The sequence below is a fragment of the Miniopterus schreibersii genome (assembly GCF_964146895.1).
Source record: "Miniopterus schreibersii genome assembly, chromosome: 7".
NCBI lineage: Eukaryota > Metazoa > Chordata > Mammalia > Chiroptera > Miniopteridae > Miniopterus > Miniopterus schreibersii.
Window position 1 is genome coordinate 882151 of NC_138108.1, and position 26316 is coordinate 908466.

The 26316-nt window shown below is 58.5% G+C and overlaps 1 protein-coding gene across 1 annotated transcript; it reads left to right on the top strand.

Moving 5' to 3' along the window:
• The first annotated feature begins 1843 nt into the window (after positions 1 to 1843).
• NDUFA10 (NADH:ubiquinone oxidoreductase subunit A10) lies at positions 1844 to 22227 on the top strand. Its single transcript, XM_081142940.1, has 10 exons — positions 1844 to 2130; positions 3024 to 3192; positions 3935 to 4150; positions 6068 to 6154; positions 7599 to 7720; positions 8473 to 8552; positions 10367 to 10421; positions 12190 to 12275; positions 17253 to 17361; positions 21827 to 22227. The coding sequence occupies exons 1-10, from the start codon at positions 2062 to 2064 to the stop codon at positions 21893 to 21895; spliced, it is 1062 nt and encodes a 353-aa protein (XP_080999066.1). The 5' UTR covers positions 1844 to 2061; the 3' UTR covers positions 21896 to 22227.
• Positions 22228 to 26316: the final 4089 nt, after the last annotated feature.

Below are 26316 nucleotides of genomic sequence, written 5' to 3' on the forward strand. Positions count from 1 at the left end.
GTGGGAGCCCAGTGCTGTGGTTCCAGCCCCGAGGTGCAGTCCGAGTGGGAGCTGGGCTGGCAGGCTGGGGTTCAGGTGAGGGTTACGGAGACGGGAGAGGTCCGATGCGCGGCCCTGGAGTGGCTGCCCCTCTGCGTGAATGTGGCATCGCACAGTGTTCGTCTGTCGGGAGCCCGTCCCCTGCCTAGGTGACTAGGCCGCCGGCGGGGTACTCGGGCCTCGGCAGTCGCCGGAGCGCATGGCCGGCCGGTGGGTGGTTTGCGGGCGCGGAGCTGCGCCTTAGTAACACGCTGGAGGCCGGGCCGGAGAGCAGCTCCGCTCACCGCCCCGCGGCCCGTGGGAAGGGGGCCCCGGGCACTGAGCGAGCCCGGCCGGGCCGCAGCCCCCACGGTGGCCTCGGGAGCGGGGCGTACGCGGGGCTCGTCCCGCAGCGGCCCCGGGGGTCCCGGGCCCGGCTCGGGAAGGAGCCCGCCTGCGGGGAGGACCCAGCCGCGTGTATCGGATGGCCACGGGCCCCGGAGCCCGCCTGCGCGCCGCCGTCGGGTGGTCACAAGGGGCTCGGGCTTGGTGCGGGGCCAGCGTGCGAGAAAAGCTGCGCTGACGTCATAGCGTCAGAAACGGGAGAGCGCGCGGGGGCTGCCGTCAGCGCCGACGTCATAGCGTCAGAAACGGGAGAGCGCGCGGGGGCTGCCGTCAGCGCCGACGTCATAACGTCAGAAACGGGAGAGCGCGCGGGGGCTGCCCTCAGCGCCGACGTCATAGCGTCAGAAACGGGAGAGCGCGCGGGGGCTGCCGTCAGCGCCGACGTCATAACGTCAGAAACGGGAGAGCGCGCGGGGGCTGCCCTCAGCGCCGACGTCATAGCGTCAGAAACGGGAGAGCGCGCGGGGGCTGCCGTCAGCGCCGACGTCATAACGTCAGAAACGGGAGAGCGCGCGGGGGCTGCCCTCAGCGCCGACGTCATAGCGTCAGAAACGGGAGAGCGCGCGGGGGCTGCCCTCAGCGCTGACACGCGCGACTGCCAGGTCCAGGCGCTGCCGCGCGGTCACCTTCTTAGCGGTGACCAGCGGGAGCCCGCGGGCGCCCCCCCGTGGCGAGCCCGGACCCGGGACGGCGGGTTGTCCGGGTCGGAGGCGTCGCGCGCTCGCCGCGGGTCCCCGGACGGGACGGGGGGGGGGGGGGCCGCCCCAGAGCCCGCGGTGACTCGGGCCGTCGGAGACGCTGGGGGGAGGCGGCGCGGGGCGTGCGGGGCCGGTCCGCCCACCTCGGCCCCGGCGGCCGGTGCCCCCTGCGCGGCCGGGCCCCCCGGCGAGGTGACGGCGGGACCCGCGTCCGGAGCCCAGCCGCCCTCCGACCACGTCGGACGCTGACCGAGGGAGGCGCGAGCCCGCCGCCCCGAGGCCGAGTCGCGCGGTTCCCCCGCGTGGTGGGAGAGGAACGGGGGTCGCCGGGGCCTGCGGCTCGGCGGCGGGAAGCCGGGCTCCTGGGGCGCTGGGACGGGCAGCTGGACACTGACCCGTCGCCCCGTCGTGGGTCCAGCTCCGCCGTCCGGGGCGACGGGGATCCCACCCGGGAAACGCACCGCGCCGGCGCCTCCGCTGGGCGACGGTGACCCGGGGAGGCCCGGCCCCCACCCTCGTCCCCGCGGCTCGGGCGACCCGCGGGCCGGCCCCAGGCCCCCGGCCCCCGGCCCCCGGCCGCCGCGGGCCCCGCGCTGCACACACTTTCCCAGGGGCGCTGCTGACGCCCGGGCGCCGGGACCGGGAGGGCGGGGCGAGGTTGAAGGAGGCGGGGCGATGGGGCGAGGCTGATGTGGGGGCGGGGCGAGGAGGAGGCGGGGCGAGGGCGACGGGGGCGGGGCCGAGGCGGCTGCCAGCAGCCCCCAGCCGCGCTCCGCGCCCTCGCCCCGCCCTCCGCGTCCGCGCAGGCGCCCCGCTAGGCATTCCCGACAGGCGCCGCGCGGGCACCCGGCCGTGACGTCACGCGCGCGCCGGCCCCGGGAGAGGACCCCGGCGCGACCGCGTCCCCTCGGGTCCTTGAGCCGGTGCGGACGGCGGAGCCATGGCCTTGCGGCTGCTGAGACTGGCGCCGGTGTCCGCGTCGGCGCGGGGCCTGGCGGCGCGGCGCTCGGTGAGGCGGGGTCCGGCCCGTCCGGCGCCGCCCTGCCCTGTCCCGGGGCCTCGGGCCGGCGGCTCGCAGGGCCGCTGTGTGGGGCGCCCTCCCCGGGCCCCCAGCCGTGGGCAGACCCCAGGCGCCCCCTACCCGGGCCGCCGGCCCGCTGCCCCGCACCCCGCAGGCGTGGCGGGCCTCGGGGGGTGCGCGGGGCGGCGGCTCCGGGGCGGGCGCCGCTTAGTCGGCGTCTGGGGGCTGCGCGGCGGGCCCGCCGGGCGACCTGGCGGTGACGCGCGGCCGGAGCCCTGGGGGAAGCGCCGCTGTGCGGCCGCTCGTCCCTCCGCGGGGGCGGGTCTGCGGGCGCCCGCGCCGGGGAGGGGCGGGGCCGAGGCGCGGACGGGTCGCGGGTGTTGGTTGTAGGGGCGTCCGGGGGCCAGCGGCCCGCCCCACAGAGCCAAGGCCGGGCTGGGGCGGGGGGGAGGTGTGAGGCGGTGGCTCCGTGCTCGCCCGGTGCTGCGGCGGGAGGGCGGGCGCCCAGCCTCGGTGTCGGGCCCGTGGGCCTCAGGACCTTTCAGGACACCCAGTGGAGCTGTGTGAAGGCAGTGAGACGGTCAGGACAGAGGGCCGGGCTGGAGAAATGGTCTTTATTTCCTCCCTCCCCCTGCTCCCCGCCTTTCCTGCATCCAGTTTTTATTGAACGTGGTACATGTTCTGTTCCAGGCCCTGAGAACTTAGTGAACAGAACCGACAATCACCTTGTGCTTAAGAGCTTACCTTGGGGTGGGGCGGGGAGACCTGTAATTAAACAAGTAAATAGGTGATAACGTTGTAGGGTCTTCTTGGCACGTTATTTAATAGCTGCCCGTGCCTGCAGCAGCCAGCGTGCCCTCGTTTGCTGTTGTGTTTTTCAGGGAGGAATCCACACCAGTGCACAGGGCCAGCGGCAGTATGGGCCTTTGGCATACATCCTTGGTGACACAACCACCAAAAAACTGACAAAATTCAGCAAAGTGATAACCGTCGATGGCAATATATGTTCTGGAAAAAGCAAGGTTGCAAAAATAATAGCAGAGAAACTAGGTATGCACCCATGTCACGCTGGATGACAGCGTTTTCCCCGATGTACATTTGCTTCTGAGTTTGATTTTACTTTAACATTGACTAGGTAGAATTGGGCTAAGGTAGGTATTTTACCTTTTAAAAATATTTATTGAAAATCTGTTTTTAATCTTTTATATTTGGAAAATTAAAAAAATCCTTGCCCTGCTCGGTTTGATGGGAGTTTCATCTTGGTAGTGGAAGTGGATCCCTTTGACGGGAGCTGTGTCACTTGAGCTTTATAACGGCCTCTGAAATGGGGCATGTTATTGCAGTCACCACACATGGGTAAACTCAGTGCAAAGCTGATGTCACACTGCTGCTTAGAGCGAAGCCGGGTGCCAGCCCCTTTTCCCACTCCCAGTGCGGGTGTTGGTCCACTGTACCTTCCTCCGGTCCTTGACGAGCACTTGCCCCCATGCACATGGGACTCCTGTAGTTGTGGGAGGAGTTCAGACCAAAACACTGGGAACAGGTGCAGGGCACTCACTGCAGTGAAGCCTGTGAGCCGACATGCTTGTCTCACGCATGTTTTAGATGTGTTTTCAGTGTCTTTAGTGCTCCCTTGAACACCCTGTGCACACAGGCATGTGGGTAACTGTCCCCAGGTCTTCCCTGGCCAGCCTCAGTGCTGGTGCTCAGGTGGGCTTGGCTAGTGCTTGCTGCTGGCTGACAGGGCATGAGGCGTCCACCCCTCATTTCACCCAACCCTGTCTCTCCTCAGGCATGAAGCACTTTCCTGAAGCAGGGATACACTATGTGGACAGCACTACGGGGGATGGCAGACCCCTGGACGTAGAGTACAGTGGCAACTGCAGTTTGGAGAAGTTTTATGATGATCCCAAAAGTAACGACGGCAACAGCTACCGCCTGCAGTCCTGGTTGTACGCTAGTCGCCTCCTGCAGTACGCGGACGCCCTGGAACACTTGCTAAGCACAGGTGCAGTATCTGTGCTCAGGGAGCTGGCGGGCATGTTCTGTACTTGAACCCTGCTCTGAACTCAGCCACTTTAGTCACTGCCAGGGAGCTTTTCCTTAAGGGTGTCTGACGAGGCAAGTTCTCTCTTTCCATAGGATCATAAATTCCCCAGTACCCATGCAGTTGTTGCTTCAGCATAAATTCACTTCATGTTACTTCACTTTTGTGCACTTTTTTGAGTGAGATTTATGGATTATGTGGAATTTCCATGGTACGTGTTAAAACAATGGAGGAAGGAAAAACCTCAGAGTGACTGGGAGAAAGTGGAATCGCAGCCTTGGGGATGGGGCACGTGTCAGACAGAGATAAGGTTGCAGAAAGATAGGGCTGTCGCTGAGGCTCAGAGACAGGCTGGAATTCACTGTCACTCCATGGGGTGGATGTTAACCCTGCGGACGATGGCAGGGGTGGGGGAGGGTTGCCCCTGAAAGTTACCTGAAGCAGGAGAGGAGTGGGCAAGGGCTGTGTTCTGGGCAGCAAAGTCTGGAGTCGGAGGGCAAACACCAGGGATCAGGACACAGGAGATGGAGGGATGCAGGATGAATGGGGCAGGACCACAGGTTGTTCAGAGTGCAGAATGGGGTCAGAATCTAGGCGGGGCTGCTTCAGCCTCCCGGGAACCTGCATGTGGGTGAGACTTGGTCCCCAGAACATCCTGAGATGCAGAGCAGATGCAGGTGCCCAGCCATGGTCACAAGCCCAGGCAGTCCGTATTCTCTCACAGAAGCAGTGCTGGTGTGAGGTGGTGGTTTGTACCAGCCGCTGTGTGTAGCCGTGGTTGCCACACTGGTCGACTATCAGTTACCCAGTGAGCTTATTTACAGAGAGCCCAGCTGTCACTTAGAGATTCTGCTTCACAGGGTCAGAGCGGGAGCACAGGGATGTATTTTAACAAGGACCCGAGGTAGCTGGTGGTGCTGGTTCGGAAACCTGCATTTGGGAGCCCCTGCCTGTATGCCCGCTGGTCCCACATCCACAGTTTGTGCCACGAGATGCAGGATGATGCTCTTTACGTGGCGTCAGAGGGCCTAGTTATTATCTTGCTTTTCCAACATTTTGTTAGAGATGCTTTTTCTTCTATGAATTAAGCTCTGAATTAGGGCTCTGCCCCCCACTGCAGGGCTGAGTGTAGGGAGGGAGGCCGGGAGCCCCTGGGGACCAGCCCTGTGAGCAGCAAGAGCCTCTTGTGTGCTGTAGTGACAGGAGCCGCAGTGGGGAGGGCAGTGAGCGAGGCTGGGAGTGGACGGGATTAGGTCGCAGAGGTAGCCAGGCCGAGATGGTATTGGTTTTTCCCCTGAAGGAGAGAGGAAGGCATTGGGTGTTTGAGGAGAGGGCTCACAGGATCTGGCTGCAGTTTGGGGATACTGCTGTGGGGTGGGTGAGAGCAGCCCAGGGGCAGGTGGGGCAGGAAGTGAGCGGGAGACTGGCCTAGTCAAGGTGAGGAGGCCTGGCGCTGGGAGGGTCCCTGCAGGAGGGGTGCTGAGTAGGCAGATGGGGATGCGGTTGGAAGAAAGCTGGCGGTTTGCCGTGAGTGGGTGTCGGCGGAGGGGAGCTGAGGAGGAGCCTGGTCTCACTGAGGTTGGGGCAGGAGCGGGGTTGTGGTGGTCATGGTGGGCCGGAAACCTTGGTTTAAAACGGAAACACTTTTTTGTTAATCAGATGCTTTTGTTGTAGCTGACACATGAGGCAGGATGTTCTTTGCCTAAACCAGAAATGTATTGTTTGAAAATGGTTTCCTCCTTAGAAGTGCCTCCGTGTTCTCTTGAAAATATTTGGAATTGTAAATGACTGGTTTTCCCTTTCTAAAGTGAAATTAGTTGTTTCCAGTGGTCTTAGTCGTCATGTCTGATTTTCGGCGTCTGTTTCCCTCCTGAACAGGGCAGGGTGTCGTGTTGGAGCGCTCTGTCTACAGCGACTTCGTGTTCCTGGAGGCAATGTACAATCAGGGCTTCATCCGCAGGCAATGTGAGTCCCACCGAGCCTCCTTGCAGGCCAGCTCCTGGGCGGCCCTGCACTCGGCGGTCCTGTAGCTAGTGTGCGTCCTGGAACATCCCCCATTACTTACTGATTTTTCTTAGTAGACAACTGGGGCCTCCACCCTCTCCCCCTAAACTTACATCTGCCGTGAAAGCAGATGGTGTCCTGGGGCCGTGAGCACACAGTGTACCCCTAGCTCCCACACAGCCTCCCCAAGAAACTCCGGCTCTGCAATGTCTAGCAGACCCCTGAGCTATTTTCCTTTGGTTGATAGATTTCATTTCCCTGAACTGTGCGCTTTCCTGTGCATTGTTGTATGTAACTAGGTGTTTTTCATCTCACACCTGTGCCTGGTGACCCCCGGCAGTACCATCGCCCTTGCCCTCTCTCCAGCATGGTGCTGCGCTGAGGCTGTAAGGACAGGGGCTGTGTGGGGTGTTGTTCCGAGTCTGACAAGTGGCGCGTGGACAGGAAAAGAGACCTGGGTAAAGGTCGCCTGACCAAAAGGGGTGATGGAAGTCCACCCGATTCCACCTCCCCACTAGTCTCTTTTGTTCCATCTCAGACCTTCTGGCCTTGGACCAGTGGCCTGTCCTGAATTTCCTTGAAAGTCAGAGCTGCTGGGAGTGCTCACCTGAGCGTTTGCTTTAGAGCAGAATAGTTCTTTCTCTGTGCACCTCAGTGTGATTACAAAGTCTGTCCTTTCTGGGGGTTCCCACCATGAGGCAGTCTGCAAACCCTGCTTTCTTGACAGTGTTCTGTATGGACAAGGGGGCGGGGGGTTCTGTTCCTGCCATTTGCAGTGCGCCTTCCAGGTGGGTTTCTTCATAGCAGCAAGTGGGTTCCTCAGCATCGCAGCCCTGATGTGCCTGCTGTCTGGGTGTCTTCTCTGCAGTGACAACCAGAGCGGGTAGCTCTGTGTTGCTGAGTAAATTTACTGAAACACACTGAGCCTGGGAAATGTAGCTTGATGTTATTTCAGGGGAGTTATTTGAAAAACAAAGCATATCAAGTGTCCTTTATCCCTAGAGAGGATCTGTTATTATGATGGAGTAAAACACATACGAGAGGTGTGTGTGACGCATCCCATGCCTGGAAGTAATGGTGGACCCTTCAGTGTATCCAAGATGCATTTAAAAACCCTACGGCTCTTAAAGGCAGGGTTTAAGTCCCAGCAGGCTCTCTGGGCCCAGTACTCTAGGGCTGTGGGAGTGGGGATAGGAGCGCCGCTTTGCAGGGTTGCTGGGGGTGGCAGGTGCCATGTGCGAGAGCCCCGGGCACCTGCAGAGCCATCACAGGGCAGGTGTGCAGCACACTGGCAGCTGGGACTGGCTCTGAGAAGTGCACGTGCCTTGGCCCTGTGTTTGAAGAGGAGCATGTTTTAGAAACTGTGGACTGTCAGGCAACAGATAGCGCCTCTCTCGTGTGCCAGGTGTGAGCCACTACAACGAGGTGAAGAAGGTGACCATCTGCCAGTTCCTGCCCCCTCACGCGGTTGTCTACATCGACATGCCCGTCCCAGAGATCCAGGCTCGGATTCAGAAGAAGGGAGATGTAAGTCAGCTTCTTGTCGAGGCCAGTCTCTGCTCCTGCGGTGGGAGGCAGAGACGCCTACTGAGACTCAGAGCATGGGGCACGCGCGGCCCCGAGAGAGCGGGCACTCACTAGGACTGGAGGGCCCCTGGCAGTCATTGCTCTCCACCAGTGCTCTCCAGTCCCTTGTGCTGTTCACTGTCCCCTAAACAATCCTATAGGACAGGAGGTCTGCTGACGGGGCTCCCTTCAGCCCCGTACCTTTCAGTCTCTAATGGGATTTCATATCTTCTATTTTTCTATGAATTGAAACCGATTTCTAATATCCCCACTGCCACCTGTAATTCAGAGGGTGCCCCTTCCCTCTTCCCCTGCTTCCGAGTCTAGGAACAGTGGAGCTGTCATCTCCATGCATGTCCATTTACTTTCTGTGGCCTTGGTTTGGACCAGGTTGGGTGGCACTGGCTCTGCAGGCGTGACGGACACAGGGAGTAACTGACAAAGACCACCTCACCCTGTGACTGCTTCCTGTTTGGAAATGTCACTCCTACCACTCACGTTTTCTTGGGGGAAGTAGGACCTTCTCTTTGACACTGGAATGAAGACGAGAGTAATCCTAAGTGGTCCCGGGGCCCATTCCTGTCACCCAGAGTCCCTGCAGCACTCAGTGCGAGTTCTGAGGAAATGCTGCCTGCCGATTGTGCCCACGGTTCACATGTGCACAAGGAAAGGCTGAGAAGGCCCAGCGTTCACACCTGTACCCTTCTGTTTAGCCTCACGAGATGAAGATCACCCCTGGCTACCTTCAGGACATCGAGAATGCCTATAAGAAGACCTTTCTTCCTGAGATGAGGTGAGCCAAGGGCTCGCTGTCTATGGGGCTGAGATGAGGGGAGCCAAGGGCTCGCTGTCTGTGGGACTGGAGTCGTTCGCACGGCGGTCCTGCCGTTCCTCGACCAGGGACCTCTGTGTACAGGATGTTGTTTAGGGCTTTAATCTGCTTTGGGTAAGCAAGAGGGACGGCGGACGTTTCATTGATTTGGTGGGTTTTGGTTGGTTGGTTTGTTTTTTGGTTTGCTTGTTTTGTCGATACCTTTTTTGTCTTGTTAAACATTTTTAAAACTTTCTGACGCCAGAAGTAAACTGAGCTCTGTTTCATCATGGGCTTCAGCATGAGAGGACTCACGTACTTTTACCTTATGCGGCAACTGCATGTTCACACTGACCCAGAGGGCTGCTCGGCGGTGCTCAGGGAACCCGCACAGACGTGCGTGAGGGATAAGACGTCCGTGGACGCTGTCGTGGAACCTTGGTGGTGTTTAGGTTAAAGGAAACCTCCAGACCGTTTTCTTCCTTCTGTCCTCCCTCTTACTGGTTCAGGGACTCGACCTAAGGACCTGTAATTTAAGCGGCTCCCGTAAATCTGTGTAGAGCGAGCGCTGGGCAGATCGATCTCAGCCATGTAGAGGTGGTTCACACAACAAGGTCGGTGGTGAGAAGCAAGTGCAGGAGGCAGTGCCTGTGGGAGGAGGGAGTGTGAGGGGCAGCATGGAAGCCGTGTTACCGCGTGATGTTTAATTACACACACACGTGCCCACAGCTAGTTCTTACAGCAGAAGGGAAGCTGAATGAGACCAGCAGCCTGTTGACCATGGTCTGCAGAGGTGGTGACGTTTGGCACCGTGGTAGCAGGTATCGTGCGGATTTCAGGTTGAGTACAGCCTGTGAATCCTTGGGGTGTTGACTCTGTAGGTTTCCATCCCGTCCATAGGAGGCTGCTCTGGTATAGGGACACCTGGATGAGAACACGTCCCTGTGTCTGCTGTGTGGACGGTCCATGGGAAGTATAGTCCACCCTTGACCCTCTGCTGTCCCCTTGCCGGAAGGGGTTTCTGCAGGGACAGGCTCTAGCGGATGGCTGCCCTGGCCTCTGGCCAGGTGTGGCCTCGGGTCTCTGTCTGGTTGGTCTGGAGCTGGTGGCAAGGCGGCCTCCTTTGTTGGTAAGGTGCAGACTTACCACCTGCTGGCTTCCGTCGTCTGGCTGGGTGAGCAGGTCTCTGATGGCAATGTGGCTGGTGAGGAAGTGGGCATAAGTGGGGAGATGGCCCTCTGCTGTCCCTTCTCCCTGGGGCCCAGCTGTGGTTTTTCAGTGCCCCTCTCCAAGGGCTAGGGGGAGGGAGTGCTGCTGTCTTGATGCAGAGTTTGATTGAAACACCTTAGTTTGAGGGTTTCATTTGTCTCTGAAACTCTAAACCCAGCAGCTTGAGTGATCTCTGTGTGTGTCCACCACAGCCACGGGGCTGCTGCTGTGCACCAGTTTTGACGAGGCCCTGGGCACTTTGTACTTTCCTGTAACAGGTGCGGCCGCTGGAGATGGTCTGCATAGCGGTGGAGGTGACCCTTCTGTAGACACAGGTGGCGCTGGTTTCTCACACCTGTGGGGCGGGGCAGCGGGGAAGCTGGGGCAGACCTGCTGTTGTCACCATCCAGTCACCTGTGCATTCCTGGTGGTACTTTGTCCTCCGGACCATCAGGCCGTGGGAGCTGGTACAGGCCCAGGTCAGGAGCGTGGCGTGCTCCTGTCTGTGGCGGGCGATGTTGGGGTGAGGCGCTCGGTTGTACAGGAACATTGTACAGGAACATTTACACTGGCCTTCTTTCTTACAGTGAGAAATGTGAAGTTCTACAGTACAGTGCAAGGGAAGCCCAGGATGCAGAGAAGGTAAGAAAGGGACAGAAAGCTTGTGGTTATTAAATCGATTCACATACAAGTTTCCTGCAAAATCAGATGATCGGTTCAGTTCCCAGTGGCCTGGGAAACAGCTGTGTTTATAGTCTAAGAGAAGTTCCCGCCCACCACACTCCGGTCACGGGGTCCTGACTTTCCCATGAATAACTCCATCTCTGATCTTAAAAGGTGGTGAACACAGAGAACTGCAGGCTGCCAGCTCCAGGATCTGAGACTGGTGGTGACACTGAAAGTTGACTTAGTTAACTAGGAAAGTTTAGCATGTCAAGGTACCAGCTTTCCCTAAATTAGCAGGTGCACTCTGTAACAATCAAGTGAATCTCAGTGTAATTAATGAGTGATAGCCAAAAAAATTAGGAAGAGGGTAGTGCAGGGATATTTGCCCTCCCAGATACAAAAGCACTGTGGTGGTAATACTAGAACTAACGGATAGACCTGGGCCAGAACAGAGTCCAGAAACGGGCATGTACGTGCTCACCTGTGTGTGTGCTCACGTGTGTGTGCATGTGTGTGAGACTTGGTTTGGTAAAGACAGTATTTTAAAGGATAGTGAAAAAGTAGAGGAAAATGGGTTATTTCTTGAAAGGTATTGTGTCAGGCCCGGCTGGTATGTGGCTCAGTGGTTGAGTGTCAACCTAGGATCCAGGAGGTCACAGGTTCAATTCCTGGTCAGGGCACAGGCCCGGGTTGCAGGCTCTGTCCCCAGTAGGGGGTGTGCAGGAGGCAGCTGATCAATGACTCTCATCATTGATGTTTCTCTCTCTCTCTGAATCAATCAATATATATATATATATATATTTTAAAGGAAAGGTATTGGGGCAGCTGACCATGCATTTGGTTAAAAAAAACAAAAGTTCCATCCCATATCTTATGTAATAAGCATAAATTACTTAAAAAGAAAAAAAGGGGGTATAAGAATCTTAGAAGAAAAGCCAGCTCTTGTGCCCTGGGGCTGAGGTGGTGACATCACAGAAGCACCACCGAGCTGCTGCTTCCCTAAGGACCCCCCTCGAGCTCCGATGCTCCGGAGGGGAGGGCAGGGCAGGGCTTGGCCTGTGTGGGTGGCTTGAGGGCTCCTTGTAGGTTGGGTCCTTCCGCTCATCCCTGATTGAGCCACATTTCATCCCTCCCAGCTGTCTGTAGGGCTGGCTTGTTTTGGGCGGTTGTGAAACCTTTGGCAGAATAATTTGATGGCGCATGTCTGAGGGGAAGATGCTTGTTGGCTCTGAGACGCCGTTAGTTGAGTTCGTAATTCAGTCTATTCAAATTACTGAAACGTAGCCGAGTTCTCCGAGTCGGGCGTGTTTGAGGAGGGAGTGCACCCTCGGGGGCCAGGCTGTCCAGCGCAGGCTGTGGGTGGAGAATGCAGGTCACGGGTCTCCGAGGAGATGCGTTTACCTTCCTGCGCTGCTGCTGCTCCTGAGTGAGGTTGCTGGGAGGCGATGAGTGGTCCATGTCTGTCGAGTGCTGCCTTCCTCCCTCGTTGGACTCTGTTTCTTCCCTGCCCCCCTTCTCCCAGGCTGCCAGCTAGTGTCCCCACTGCCCCAGTGTCTGCTGGGCGAGGGGCCCCATTGAGGGTCATTGCCCCGTCCCCTGCCTCACGGAGGCCATGCATCCCAGCTGCCTTTCATTTTCGCTTTTACGTGATGCTTCCTGCCAGGTGTTTGTAGTTTATGGTGCATTGAAGTGTCGCATCGTTTAAAATGGGACTTCCCATTAAAGTTGGATTTCCTTCTTCCAGGTGGTGGAGGACATCGAGTACCTCAAGTTCGACAAGGGGCCGTGGCTGGACCAGAGTGACCGCACATTCCACCACCTGCGGATGCTGTGAGTGCAGACGTTGGAGCGGCCGGGATGGGGAGGGCTGGTGTTTGAGTTCTGTACATTGCCTGCTGCAGACACTTACAGATTTGAGAAATAAAAATCTTTCAAGTTAGGTGTTAATAGGCCAACCTGCACTGAGCGGAATTCCTCTTCCCTCCCAAGCAGGCTCTGGTCGGATAGTGAATCGATTATAAACTCAGCAGCTACTCCACCTTCACCACGTGCCAGGCAGTTTCAGATGGAGGGGATTTGGTTTTAAGTAAAACTCCTGGTCCCATCGAAGATATGTTTTGTGGGGGAGATAGAGAACCCCGACCTGTGGAACTGTGTCGGTGCTCAGCTCTGTGAGGGAAGGCGCCCTGGTGACGGGGCAGCGAGTGACTTGATGTTCCCGCTGAGCTGAGAGGGTGGGTCCTGCTCTTGTTGGGTGAGTTCTGTAAACATGAGGAGGGCCAGCCGATGGCCGTGTGTTCAGGTCCCTGCCTCCTGTCCCGTGGGCCAGTCAGGTCCTGAGGGAGGAGCGTTCAGGACGCAGCTGACCCGGCGGCTTGTCTGCTTCCCTTCTGAGTTGTGCTCGTCTTTGCCTCACACGCTTTGGTGCCGTGTGGTTAGGTGCCTGGGTGTCGGGCGGTTGTGCGTCTTGGAGAACCGCTCATGTGGTTACGTTAGGCCTTTATCCTGGGCAGTTCTCTAGTTCTGACGTCTGCTTTGCCTGACGTTGACACCTGTCCAGCTTTGGTTCGTGCAGGTGTGGTTTGTCCCCGCCACTCACCTTCCACCCGTCTGTGTGCATGTGGGTTTCTCGCAGACGACGCGTAGACAGCGTGGGGCAGGGTGGCGGCTTCCAGGCTGTCCACTCTCAGAGCTGAAACGGAAGATCCCCTTCATTCCCTGAAATTCTGGTTAACTTCTTTCCTGTCTAGATGTCATGTTAATTTTCCTGGTGGATATGCTTATGAACGTACAGAGTGATGCCGCAGACGGCGTCATCCTGAGCCTCGCATTAGAGGTCTGCGTCCTTTCACTGCTTCATCGTGTTCCAGCTCCAGGCCTGACATCTCGAGGTCTCAGCCTTAACCAGTTGCTGTAGTGTCAACGCTGCATCTGGAGGGTGTTTCAGAAAATCTCTCGATCCCACGCACTCCCGCCTGGTGGGGCCCCTTTCACAGGGCTCAGAGCTCCGGCTGCCACGGTCACAGGACGGTGGTCTGGAGATGCAGTGTCTGGCTCTCGGCGCCTCCCTGTGGTCATCTGCATGACAGCCTCCCCCTCCTCCTCTCGTCAGCTCAGACTTAAATCCTGGTGGGGTGTCCCCTCCTTGTACAGCTGTCACCTGCCTGCACCCTGCTTTCCCTGCTGGTCCCTGACCTTTCCCAAGGTCTCACCTCCAGGCTCTAGGCTTGTCTCCAGCACTTGCTTCCCTGTATAATCCTGTCGTGTTACTTCCGCTGCTGCTGGGATTTGATCCCACCCTCGATCTGCAGTCCTCCGGTCAGTTCCTTCATCCCACTGTCCCCGTGCACACGCCCAGCAGGTCAGTTTCCATCAGAATGGGACAGCAGCACTGTGTTCTCTGCACGTGGGGTCCTGCGGTGGCAGCCCTGTGTTTAGTCAAGTCCCTGTCTCACCTCCTAGGATTAATTCCCAGCTCTGACCCTCTGGCCCCCCTCTTCCGCCAGGGTGCCCACAAGTCTCCCTCCCCTACTCTCTCCCCCACCTGCCCTGTTGGTAATTGTGTGAAAATCCGAGGCTCTTCTACACCTGGCTGTGGTCACCTTTGCTTTTCCTGGAAGCCTCCCCTTAACTTCTCCAGGCTGTCATAGGTGGGTTTATATGTGATTCTTGTTGGTGTCAGCTCCTGCTGGGCAGAAACTGAGACATCACATAGGAAACCACTCTCCTGACGTCCTGCCGAGACTGGGCCACGCGGGTCTGATTGACTCGGTCCATTGGTAACACAGGGTCGTTCTCTAGACCACGCCCAGAGTCTCTGTGTTAGGGTCATATGTTAGTGTGTGTTTAGTTGTGTGGGTGTCAGAGCACAGAGAAGGATCCTGTAATCCCTGCAAAGCTCACAACACAACATCCAGTTACCGTCTTAGCCCCTTTACTGTAAATGCTCCTGTCCTGTCCTCTCAGGTCATGCTCCTCTGTTCCCCAAAGGTATTTCGTAGCAGTGTAGTCGTAATGGTGTTGTTTTCATTCCAGCACCATTTCTTTTTTTTAAAATATCTTTATTGATTTCAGAGAGGAAGAGGGAAAGAGAGAGAAACATTAATGATGAGAGAGTCGTCATTGATCGGCTGCCTCTGGCACACTCCCTCCTGGGGATCGAGCCTGCAGCCCGGGCGTGTGCCCTGACCAGGAATCGAACCCCGATCTCCTGGATCCTAGGTTGACACTCAACTTCTAGGCCACACCTGGCCAGGCCCAGCATCAGTTCTTAATTGGCCTCAAGTGAAAATTATGACGAATTTTCTAAGATAATCACTGTAAACCCACCATTTACTAGTTATGCTCAGTTTTCCCAGGACTTGACTAAATTGCTGGATTAGATGGTGGTTGCCCCGTCTCAGTTGCGTGTCGGTGTGTAAGCATGTGTGTGTGTGCGTGCTTGTGCCAGGCGCCGACTGTCTCAGCCTCGAGAGCACTGTGTGCTGGTGGCCGGGACCCGTAACTCACTGGTGCCCACGCCATTGGCCTCGCTTCTGCGCTGGCTGGTTAGCAGCTGGGCCTCTGCCTTCCCCACCTCCCCGCCTCCCGGAGAGTTCTATGCTCTGACTGCTGGAGGGCGTCTTTCTGATCTGCAGCCTGAGTGCTGCAGGACTGAGGGGTGAGTGTGAGGTCAGAAGCACAGGCCCCAAACAGAGCCCTACACCTCGGGAAAGGCGGAAAAAGTCTAGGAGAAAGTTAGACATTCACATTGTTAATTGAGGAACACTCCGAGTCATAAAACAATCTATTTTTTCCCCTTTTCCTGCCTTGCATTTTTGTTTTAAATATGTGGCCCAGCCCCTCACAGTGTCACCAGGCTCGAGTGCACTTGACCTCCCGTGGCCCCGTGGCCCGTGATGTGAGAGGCTGCCTCTCCCGCCCATGCCCAAGTTCTCGTCATCAGGGGGTGCTGCGAGCAGAATACTTTCACTGCTTTTACCTCCTGAGTCATAAGGGGCTCCCCGTTGCCCTCCCTGCCTCGTCTTGGTCTAGAGCTCTGGTTTGTAAGGAGACTAGGGCCTGGCTTTGCTGCGGTCGGCACACAGGCTCTTCTGAAGTGCCCACTCAGGCTCGGGGAGACTGGAGGAGAGTGCGGCCAGTTCAAAGGCCTGAGCAGGCCCAGGTACTGCTTCACCTTCAAAAACAGCTGGCGCCTGTTGGTCAGGTCCTTCCTTTCTGTGTAAGTGCGGTTCCGACTGGGTGGGCCTAGGGGGCGCTGTTGCTGCGTGCCTGCCACCCGATTCCGGCCACGCCAGCAAGTTCCTTCAGACTTTCCAGATGTTTTTTGTAGACTTTTCAAGCTATAGAGAAAACCAGCTCGTGTCCTCCGTGATATTTGTTAACATTTAAACACACGAACATTTTTAGTTGAAATTGTTTATTGTGAGATCATTTTAAAAACGTTTCGTTATATAAGAGAATAATTCTATTTGTGTTAAAAATAAAAGTTGTGTATATATACGTTATTGATGCATGCTTATGAAAGATACTCTATAGCTAGTTACTGTTAGAACCGAGAAACTCTGGTCTGAGCGTGTGTACTTGGCTACGTGCATGGTCAGTGGTGTCCACATCGGGACCCTGGGGGAGCAGTCAGTGTTCAGCATTTCCGTGGTATCTGGTTGGTGGGTTATTAGTCATTGGCGTGGCTTTTCCTGGTGACACCTGGGTGTGCCTTTACCTGACACGGGTCTGGCCCAGTGGCCCTCCATGGCCCTCTATGGGAGAGGGACCGGGGCCCGCCGGCCCTGGTTCCATATAGGCTGTTCGGACCAACCGCAGTGGGCTGCTGGGGTGCAGGGACAGGCTTGGGTTTGCCGGGTGGGTCTGGACTCGCTCTTACCAAGTGGCTGAGTGCCAGAGACATTTAAGAACTTCCATTTGGGCCATTACAGCAGAAAGATCTGCCATTATAACTCCTTAATGGGAAAGTGGCCACTTAAAATAATTATTTTCTTTGTTTTGAGCCCTTAAGAAAGGAGACTTTATTTTAATGTTTCTTTCTAAAAGCCCCAAAAATGCTTTTCATCTTCAAGTATAGTGGTTATATTCAGACTAAATTTAATTTAAGCAAATTACAGAAGTATAAATATTTTAGCATCCAGCAAAACAGAATGGGGAAACAAGGAGCGGACCCTGTGGTTGATTCATCAGTGCCGAGGAGGGCGGAGAGCTAGGCCTGATGTGAGTGAAGCCACAGCAGCCCGTCCTGTGTGGCGTTCACCCCAGCCCACCCTGCGTCTGGGGCCCTTGGTCAGCCTTGCTGCTGGACGCCGCAGGCGGCGCCGGCTTCTGGGTGAGCGCGGGCACAATGCTGTGCCTGGACCTGGCGGACCCGCCTGGCTCAAGGCTCCTCCCCTCAAGTCTCGTTCATTTTGCAGATTTTTAGTGAGGACACTGTGCGTGGCGTTGAAATACATGGTGTTTGTTTTTAGCTTCTTGTTCCTGCTGTGCCTGTTTAAAGCGCACTGCGGTTCCTGTTTATGTCCCAAACTACCCATTCCACACCGTACCCATTCCCGAAGGTGGTCATGGGGCCGCTGAGGCTTTGAAAGACTCCACTCAGGCTGAGGGTCATTCCACGAGCAGCTCCACGCAGACTGGACGGATGGTCTGTGGGGTGAAAACTGCTTCGAGGTGACTGCTTGGGATGAGTGGCCTTTGTTCATGAATGTCTGAATTTTTAATACTGACGTGTACAAATGTCAGCCTTATGGCTTATGGTTGTTGATGTTTTGTGTGACCCATGTTTGTCTCATTCCCTAGGGTCCAAGACAAGCTGCAGGTGATGAATTACACAACCATCCCCATCTACCTCCCAGAAATCACGATCGGAGCGCACCAGAGCGACCGGGTCTTCCGCAAATTCTTAGAGGTGAGGCCTTCGGAGCCAGAGGGCCGACCCCGTGGTGGCTCTCAGACCACCGGGGACAACGTCGTTTCTCTGGGAAATGGTCTGGCTGTTCTGACTTGTTTCATGAAGAACTTTCTTCCTGTTGAAGTGGGGAGACTCCTCATCTGCCTCCACCTTGGTCTGTAAAGCGGGCGTGGCTGCGAGGACGCGGCGCAGGGAGATGCCCTGGGAGCGTGTGCAGGTGGCTCCTCATCAGCATGTTGTGTCCGTGCAAACCCGTCCGGGTCCTTAGCCTTTATCCTGACTGTCGGCTTTGGCTGGTGGTGTTGCCTCCTGTTTGTGGCACACCCATCCGTAAGTGGTGGGCGTCTCTGCAGGAGGCCCCAGGCGGGTGCCCAGCTGGGCAGCAGCGAGGGCAGAGCCCGGGAGGGGTGGCTGCTGCATTGGTCTCTTATCCGACTTCCGTCCCTTTTCAGTGAGTTACTGGTTTTCACAGTGGTTGGGGAGTCGTTTCAGGCAGCAGTCGGTGAACAGAGAGAGCCTGCCTGTGCTGGTGGGGAACCAGCAGGTGGGTGGGAGGCTGCTCTGGGATCCTGAGGTCAGTGGAAGAGTGAGAACGTGGCCCTGTGTCCAGCTGTGGTTGGTTGGTTAGTGGCAAACCTGGTAAGTGGTTGTATTAGGCTCCGCTAAGCCGTCAGCATTTAGGTGAGATGAAGGTTAAACATGTTTTCACGACTATAATTCTCTTACTTGAGGCTTGGAATTGCTTGACGTGCAGTTGGGTGTCCAGGTATGTCCCACGCTTCCTTTCGTGAGGTACTTGGCATTTTCTCTTAAGTAAGTTCTTGTGGTGGTTTTAAAAGTGGGTTTGTTCCGTGTAGACACTTTGGGGAGCTTGGAGTGACCTGCAGTGGGTATGTCTGCGTGTTTTGTCCCGGCCTTGGGGTGAGTGGGCAGAGTCGGCGCCTGTCTGCGCGGCGCTGTGCGGGCCTGTGGCCTGGTCGTGGCGGGGCCGAGCTGCGCCGTGTCTGCCCCTCGCACGCAGCCAGGAGACCCGCTCGGCGGTGGTCCCGCTCTGCACTGACGGCTCGCGGGGTCCTGTGGAGTCCAGCGCACAGGTGGCTTTGTTTTCCTCTGTTGTCACCGCAGCTTCGGGCAGCCTGCACGCGCTCGCTCCAGCCCGTCCCGCAGCTTCCTGCCTGTCCTCTGAGCCCAGCCCGTCCCTGCAACCCTTTGCCTGTAACCTGCGGAAGCAGCTGATGCCCGCAGCCCCCCGGCTCCCCGAGGCAGACCGAGCTCGGACCCTGCAGTGTGCTGACCCGGCTCCTGCCCCTCCTGCCGTCGTCACCGCCCGAGGGCACCTGTGTCCTCAGTGCCATCAGTCAGTCCAGGCCATGGCTGGGGCTCAATGTGCTCACGGAGAGGGGATTTAACACAAGTAAATTACGAGTGAGAAAGCTTTGCCCTTCAAATTAAAACGGAATTCTGGTTACATCCAAGGGCTGGTTCGCGGACAGTGTGTCTTTCACACCCGGCTCCCTCCGGGTGCTCTCGCTTCTGCACAGGGAGACAGCAGCCGCAGGCTCTCGGCTTTGTGGGTGGAGTTGGAAACGTGGCTGCATGTTGACGGTTCCCCCTCATGCTCCGTGTTTACGACGAGGGGTTCTGGCTCCAGTTGTGTTACTGGTGTAAACTGTTCTTTGAAAATAAACTTCTGTGAAAGGTGCCCATTCGCCTGTCCCGAGGTAGGCGGTGGCACACGGCCCGCAGCCCGGGCCTGGGGGGGACCACGGTGACGGGGCAGCACTCTGCTGGGTCGGCTCTCCCACCTTCTTCTGTCCCAGGTTTCCTAACTTCTCCAGGTGAGGGTGGGTCACGGGTTCCCGGCCTGTCTTGATGTCAGATACGCGCCCTCCAAACTCAGCTCACTGGGTTTCGTAGCTGGTGACGTTACGGTTGTGTGATCATCCAAGTCGGAGTACTTCCCAGCTGTAACCGGGTGTCCTTTTTGACCATGTGCTGACTTCAGTTATTCTGGAAAATGTAAAAGCAGCGGGGACCTTTCCAGTTACCTTTCTTTTACTGATTTCTGGCTTAATGGCTTTCTAGTCAGATCACACTCGTTACGATTTCAGTCCCTGGTGTGCGATTGAGACTCTGCATTTGGTCAGTTTTGGCGACGTTCCCTGGTCCTCGGGAGCGTCTCCTTCGCCGCGTTGGGGGAGGCCTGTTAGCCACGCTCTTCAGTCTCTCCTCTCCCTCTGAGCAGCGTGTGGAGACGTGCCCTCCACTCTGCCCAGTCCTGCTCTGTGGGCATCTGGGGCTGTGTCACTGGAGGGCACCGACCTGGACCTGCCGTAGGCGCTCAGGGCATCACCTCTTACAGGTTCTGAACTTGTCGCTGACTCTGGCTCTTACCTTGAAGTTCACTGTATTCGATGCTCGGGCAGCACCCACAGCCTCCTTTTGATGGTGTTCGCACGGTGGGGTTTTCCACGTCTTTTAATTTCCACCTTCCTGCATCTTTACATTTCCTGTGGGCGCCTCGTAACCTGCAAACAGTTGTTTTTAGTTCCTCCCACTGAGAGTTGGGCATGTCTGTGTGGTCGCATCTGACGCAGTTACAGGTGCACTGTGCTCAGACAGCCCATCTTTCCTCACCTGTTCTGTGTACCCTTTTCCTTCCTTGCCTTCTTTAGGGTTAAATTTTTAGTCCTGTTTTCCCCTCTGTTTGCTCACGAGTTGCCATTCTGTTAATAGGTTTCAGGGGCTGACGTGGTGAGTAAAGTAGTTGCCCTTGATTTACTAGAGTCTGAGGCTAGACCCTGCTCCAGGGTCACCGGTCGCCCAGCGACGTTCTCTGGAGCAGAGACCCTCCTGGGCAACGGGCTGCGATTAGTTACCTTCTCTGTCTCCGAACCTGATCGGTTCCTCGGGTTTCCCTCGACACTCAAGACCGGGCCACTTTTGAAGCTCACAGGACAGTTGTTTTTTTGGACGTCCCTCCGTCTGCCCTTGGTTGCTGTTTTCTGTGACTGGATGGAGACTGCGTTTATTGTGGGAACGTCGCAGAACGAACTCCTTGCCTCTTGTCAGGAGGCACAGTGTTCCCATCTGGCCTGTCACGGGCTGTATTGACTTTGGTCCCTTGACTGAGACTGTGTCTCCGCTCTTCATAATTAGTGAGTGTTTGGGGGGCATAGTGTGAAGCTACCAGTGTCCATTTCCTCCTCACGCTCTCAGCTTGCCTCCCGCCCGTGATTTCTCGGCGAATTATGAAGAGTATGGCTGCCAGGTTACACTTTCTGACTCTGCGACCCCTGCATTACAGTTAGCACTCGGCTGTGAGGACCTGCTTTCCCCCCTCCCTGCTCCTTCGTCTGTTTGTTTATATCACTGGGGAGCCACCTGACCACCCCAGACACGCTGTTCCTGCCCCTCCGTTCACCCAGGACTTCCTGAGCCCTTGAGGCCCGTGGAAGCCAGATGCAGGGGTCGGTCAGATGGCCCCACAGGGACGGTACCGGCAGCCCTCCTGGCCCAGCGTCCCCCCGTGAGAGTGGACGTGCTTCTCGGAATCGGAGAGCAGAAATGTGTCTTCCCTGATGTCGTCCTGCCACCTCTGGTCTCCCACATTCCCCAACACCCTAGGGAGACACTGCCTGTCTGACCACTGTCACAACCGCCACGGTCACTGCGCGCTCATGCGGACTCCTCTGCCCATGGCAACACCTGGTGGCTGCCCCTCGGCCCACCTGCCTGTGCCTGGGAGGCCACACTCTGTGGACTGTGTCACTGGGGCCCTTGCCCCCCAACTTCCAGTGGGAGGAGACGTCTGGCCTCCAGCATCATTGCTACCACGACAGCCCCTCCTGCCCTCCTGCAGCGCAGTCCCCCTGCTGTCCCAGCCAGGACCCTGGACACAGTGACCACTCAGCTGGGGCTTCATCAGTGGGTTTTCAGATGGTGATGGTCAGAGCCTAAGAAGGAACATGCTGGCCCTGGCTGGTGTTGCCCAGTGGCTAGCGCATCTGCCCCAAAGGGTTGTGGGTTCAATTCTCCAGTCACGGGCATGTACCTGGGTTGCAGGTTCCATCCCTGGCCCTGGTCCGGGCACACATGGGAGACAACTAGTCAATGTCTCCCCCCCACACCCACTACCTCAAAAAAATCAATGGAAAAAAATCCTCAGGTGACGATTAGCGACAAGGGAACATGCCGTCTCCCAGGGGTGTGCATGGGTCACCCCCTCAGTTCTCACCCAGGTGTCCCCTCCGTAGCCTCGTCGCCCTCCTGACATCGTGGGGACTCTGGGTTGGGTGCGTTTACAGGCCCCCCACCAGGACGGGAGCTCCTGGGGCAGAGCTGTGCTGGGCCTTGTCCCTCACATCAGGGCTGCGCAGAGGAGAACACAGGGCGGGAGCGGGGAGGGGACACGACTGAGACGCTGTAGACCCGTGGTGACCGAGCCTGCTTCCTCCCACAGCTGCCCAGCCGCAAGTACTGCCCCGGCTACAACGCGGACGTGGGTGACAAGTGGATCTGGCTGAAGTGACGACCGCCACCCTCCCCGAGAGCTGAGTTGCAGTGAGGAGGAAGCTCCAGTCTGCCGGCTCCTGTGGGCTCCACGTAGCTGTAAAATTGGGGGGAGGAAATGATCTGAAAATCACGCTTGGGAGAAACAGCAGAGCCGGCCCTGCAGTGTGGCCAGGAGGCGGGAGCCCCGGAGCCTCCAGCTTCATGTGGAGCGATTCGTAATCACTGCTGGGAAAAGGGAGCCTGTGGGGGGAGACCGGGCGTCACTAGTGGGGTCCGTCTCCCACCTGTGCTCCGTGTCGTTGCTCCTTCAGACTTGGGAAATAAAGCAGCCTCTGTCTCTCCTCCGCACGCGTGCGTGTCACACGAGTGTCCACGCTCGTCACCACCCCGCCCACGCTGGCTGTGCTGTGGTTTCCTTTATTCAGACACATGCTAAGATTAAGCCGTTTGCTCTGCTTGTTCTACAATCAATCAGAGAAAAGTGAAGATGTAAAGGGGGGAACCAAATGGGAGAGGTGAGCGTAGGCTACAGAGCAGCGTGCGGGGCCCCGGTGGCGAGCAGTGTCCCTGGGCTCCAGACTCCTCCCTCGAGGGAGCTCGTGCTCACGTGTCGGTGGGATGAGGCACAGAGCAGAACAACCCGTCATTCCCTGGGAATCATCGTGTCTGTCGGGAGAGAACCACCCTCCCCCACCTCCGCTGAACTTAGAAAACCAGGAAGCCGCCCGCGCTCCGGCCAGAGCGCAGCGCCGTGCCCAGGGGGGTTGGGAGTGTGAGTTCTGTTAAAGGGGGTGCGCTGCGAGCTCCACCGAGTGCAAGGCAGGAGCCCCTCGTAGCTGCTGGCCACGCGCGACCGTCAAATTCAGTGAACTAAGATTTAAGGCAACTTGAAACTCAGACCCTCGGCTGCACTGGCCGCAGTTCAGGTGCTCAGTAGCCACACGGCCGAGGCTCCAGGCGGGACACGCTCATCACCAGAAGGCTCCGTCAGGCGCCCCTGCCATGAAGCCACCTGCCCCCCACCCTCCCTCCCCCACCCCCTCCCTGTGGGTTCTAAGAACTGAAGGTGAGGTTCCCGGCAGAGCTGGGTTGGAGTCAGGGCTCAGTGGCGAAGTTTGCATCTCACAGAACAAGCGGCTTCGTGATTAAGGGAGCAGCCAGCCAGGGGCCAGCCCGGGAGTGTGTGGTCTGGGCGCCTCGAGCCATTAGGGAGGGAGGAAGGAGGGAGAAAGCATCTGACTCTCTGGGCTCCCCTGGGTCTCGGTGTGACGAGCAGGCTCGGGGCTGGGCGCAGGGTCCCCACAGTGGGGTCAGGACGGCGCAGACCCCGGCTCAGGCATCGTACCCGATCACCTCCCCCGGGCGGAGGGTGCCAGTTGTCATTCGTGCTCAGGGGGTTCGTCTCTCGTTTCGTGGTGTTTTCTCCTCTGAGTGTTGGGCAGAGAAGAGCAAATAGTGTCCAAGTCTCCAGATTGAGGCCTGAAGAGCGAAGCAGGCGGCCCCACCTCCTTGGTTCGGAGCAGGACCTTAGTTAGAGAGAGAGGAGGGAGAGGGAGAGACCGACGGCTGCCTCCTGCACACCCCGACGGGAGCGAGCCCACACCTGGGCATGTGCCCTGACCAGGAATCGAACCAGCAGCCTTTGGGTGCCCAGGACTGTGCCAGCCGAGCCGCCCGGCCAGGGCAGAGCCGCCTTTTTGAATGTCCCCTGTTGGAATATTCGCTGCTTCCAGGGTCAGGAGCCGAGCTCGTCACGCGTGGTTCACGTCCTCCGGCCTCGTGTGCGGTCACGAGGACTCTACGCAGGGCAGTCGCTCGTGTTTTCTGCAGTGACTTTCTGTTCTGTCGGATTTTGTAACCAGAAGCGTAAGAACATTCGCTTCTTAGAGGGAATTACGGGCAGTTACTCAGCAGCGCGGGGCCGCCGAGGTGGGGGCAGGGCTGGCCCGCCTCCCCTGCCCCTGCTGCGGGCTGGTGCCCCCTGGGCAGCCGCGGTCAGGGCCCCTCCTGCTGACGGGAGTGTGGTCAGAGCAGGCGTCCAGGAAGCGGGGTCCCTGAGTTTCCGTGTTGGGTCTGTAAGGGAACCAGCCCAGACCCCCCCACACCTCCCCCCACGTCCTCTGTGACCTCTGGGGTCTGGCCTCTCCTGCCCGTGTTTCGGGGGGTGGGTGCAGCTTCTCACGCTGTGCACCCCAGAGAAGTGGCCCTGTGAGGGCGACACGAGCCGGCTGGCTGCCCACCAACGTTCTGTGGCCAGTGGGGCCTTGGGAAGGCTCCCCAACCGCCTGCGCCGTGGTGTCTGCCTTTACGCCCCAGAGCCCTGTCCTGTGGGACCACCTGTTACAGGTGAGAAGGGAGGGGTCCCGACAGAGCTCTGACAGGTCCCCTGACCGTGGTGCCGTCACTGACGGGGACCCGTGGAGACGCCTGCAGCCGGGCCTCCCGTGGACGCAGGGCTGCTGCTTCCGGTGTGGGAGACGGGCCGGAGACATCACCCCTGCGCCCTGCTGCTGAGAGGAGGGGCAGGCCCAGGCCGGGGGGGGGGGGGGCAGACCTGGGGCAGGGCTCTGGCCTCTGGCCTCGGGCCCGTGAGGAGGTAAGTCCAGGCCTGGCCGAGCTGCTGCTGACGCTGTCTCCGCGGCTGCGTGGAAGCCGTCCGGTGCCTGCGCTAGGGGCCAGCCATGCAGAGCACAGAATGACTGTGTTTGGGGAGGCAGCAAAGAGCCATTCTCAGGGGGCCACCCCCCCCCGGGCACCCAGCAGCCCCGCCCGCCTGATCCACCCAGACCAACTAATCCCCGAACGTGGGGTCCCCCTGACGGCTAATCGCTGGTCTGTGGCAGGTAAGGGGCCTAATCTCTTGCTGCCGCAGGTGTGACAGTCTCCTGTGGGCATCCACAGCTACGGAGCCGACCTTGCCCCAGCCCTGACCTCCGAGAGGCTGGCCTGTGGGTGCAGCAGGCAGGCGTCGAGCATCGGACCAGCGGTCATTAGGGAAGGTGGGCGTTATCGACGGGCCGCCCAGCTGGGGTCGGGCTTAAGAACCGCCTGGCAGAGCCCCTGAGATGGCCCCTGGTGCAGAACCTGCCCCCGCCTGCTGCCCCCACCTGCCCCACGGGGTGGCATGCCCAAGGGCTGAGCGCAGTGTCGGTCCATTTAGGCCACACCCAGGAGCCCTGGGCTTGTGGATGCTGACCCTCTGCGTCCATACGGTACCAGGTGGGTTCAGCCGTCTCCAGGAAGCACAGCCGGGTCCCCGTGACCCGAGGCTTCGGGGAGAACCTGGGGCGCACGGCCTCGCCCTTGGGTCCTGCTCGCTCGCCGCGGCTGCTGGAGCTTAGGGAGAGCTTGGCGTTGCTCCAGGGAACTCGCTCTGGGACAGACCCTCGCGCAGGGGCTGGTCCGGGGAATCGGACGGGAATCGGGCTCCTCCGCTGTGATGAGTGGAGCTGAGTTTCACAGACGTGTTGGTGCTCAGTCTCCGCTCAGCGCCCGCAGCCAGGGGCGGACGGGGCCCAGGTAGCATCCGCGCTGGAGAGCAGTCCCCAGACGGCTCAAAAATGTCGAACAAGGAAAGAAAATGTTCCCTCAACCGAAATACACGGAGATACAGTCTCACTGCCCCAGGCGTTTGCACCACGGGCCTCGGGGAAACCGAGGGACTGCAGGAGAAACGTCTAAAACGCTCGCTCTGAGGACAGGGACGGGTGTGCCGCTCGGTCCCCCGCAGGGCGGCGCAGCGCCGGGAGTCCCCTCCGTCGAGCTCCACTGGGAGCCTCGGCCCTGAATCCTGACGGCGGCAGCTTCAGGGCGCACGACCAGGTCGTCGCTCGGCCACACAGTGAGGCCAGGAGGCACGCGTCTCGGTTACTTCATACGAGAGACAAGTCGGTGTTTCCAGACCAGCGGGAGCCCCTCTTTGGACACAGCGGCAGAGATACCCAGACTCGCACTGCCTGGGACCCGCGGAGGGACAGCCGCGTCCTGACGGCTGCACTCCTCCGATCCGCGGTGTGGAGCCCGCCCCCCACGCCGTCTTCTCGCCGCCCCCAGACGCTGTGGGACCCCTTGCACAGCAGCAGCCAGACCAGAGGGGGTGCCAGGCTGCCTCGGGAGCCGGACTCTGCGCGTCTGGTCACCTCGGTGGATTTACTAGTGACGGCGAAGGCGCTGACCACACCGTCACAGAGAGGACCGGACGCAGGACCCCGAGGGCGGTGAGCACGGGAGCGAGGGAAGGGCCACTCGGGGTGGCGAGCCCCAGTGCCGCCCTCTCAAGTCGGGGTGCACTTCAGGAAAACGTGGGGCCAAAGAAAGTTACCGGTGACTGAAGACAAAGAACCAGTTTGTCCAAGTGCTGCAGAGCACAGAACGTGGCCTGTTGTCAGTGGGGCCCCTCCAGGAGGCCTTGGGGGTGATGCCCCGGAAGGCCATGAG

Coding starts and splice junctions, on each gene's coding strand:
- NDUFA10 (XM_081142940.1), top strand. CDS start 2,062: ATGGCCTTGCGGCTGCTGAGACTGGCGCCGGTGTCCGCGTCGGCGCGG. Junction 2,131..3,023: donor GCCTGGCGGCGCGGCGCTCG/GTGAGGCGGGGT, acceptor TGTGTTTTTCAG/GGAGGAATCCACACCAGTGC. Junction 4,151..6,067: donor GGAACACTTGCTAAGCACAG/GTGCAGTATCTG, acceptor CCTCCTGAACAG/GGCAGGGTGTCGTGTTGGAG.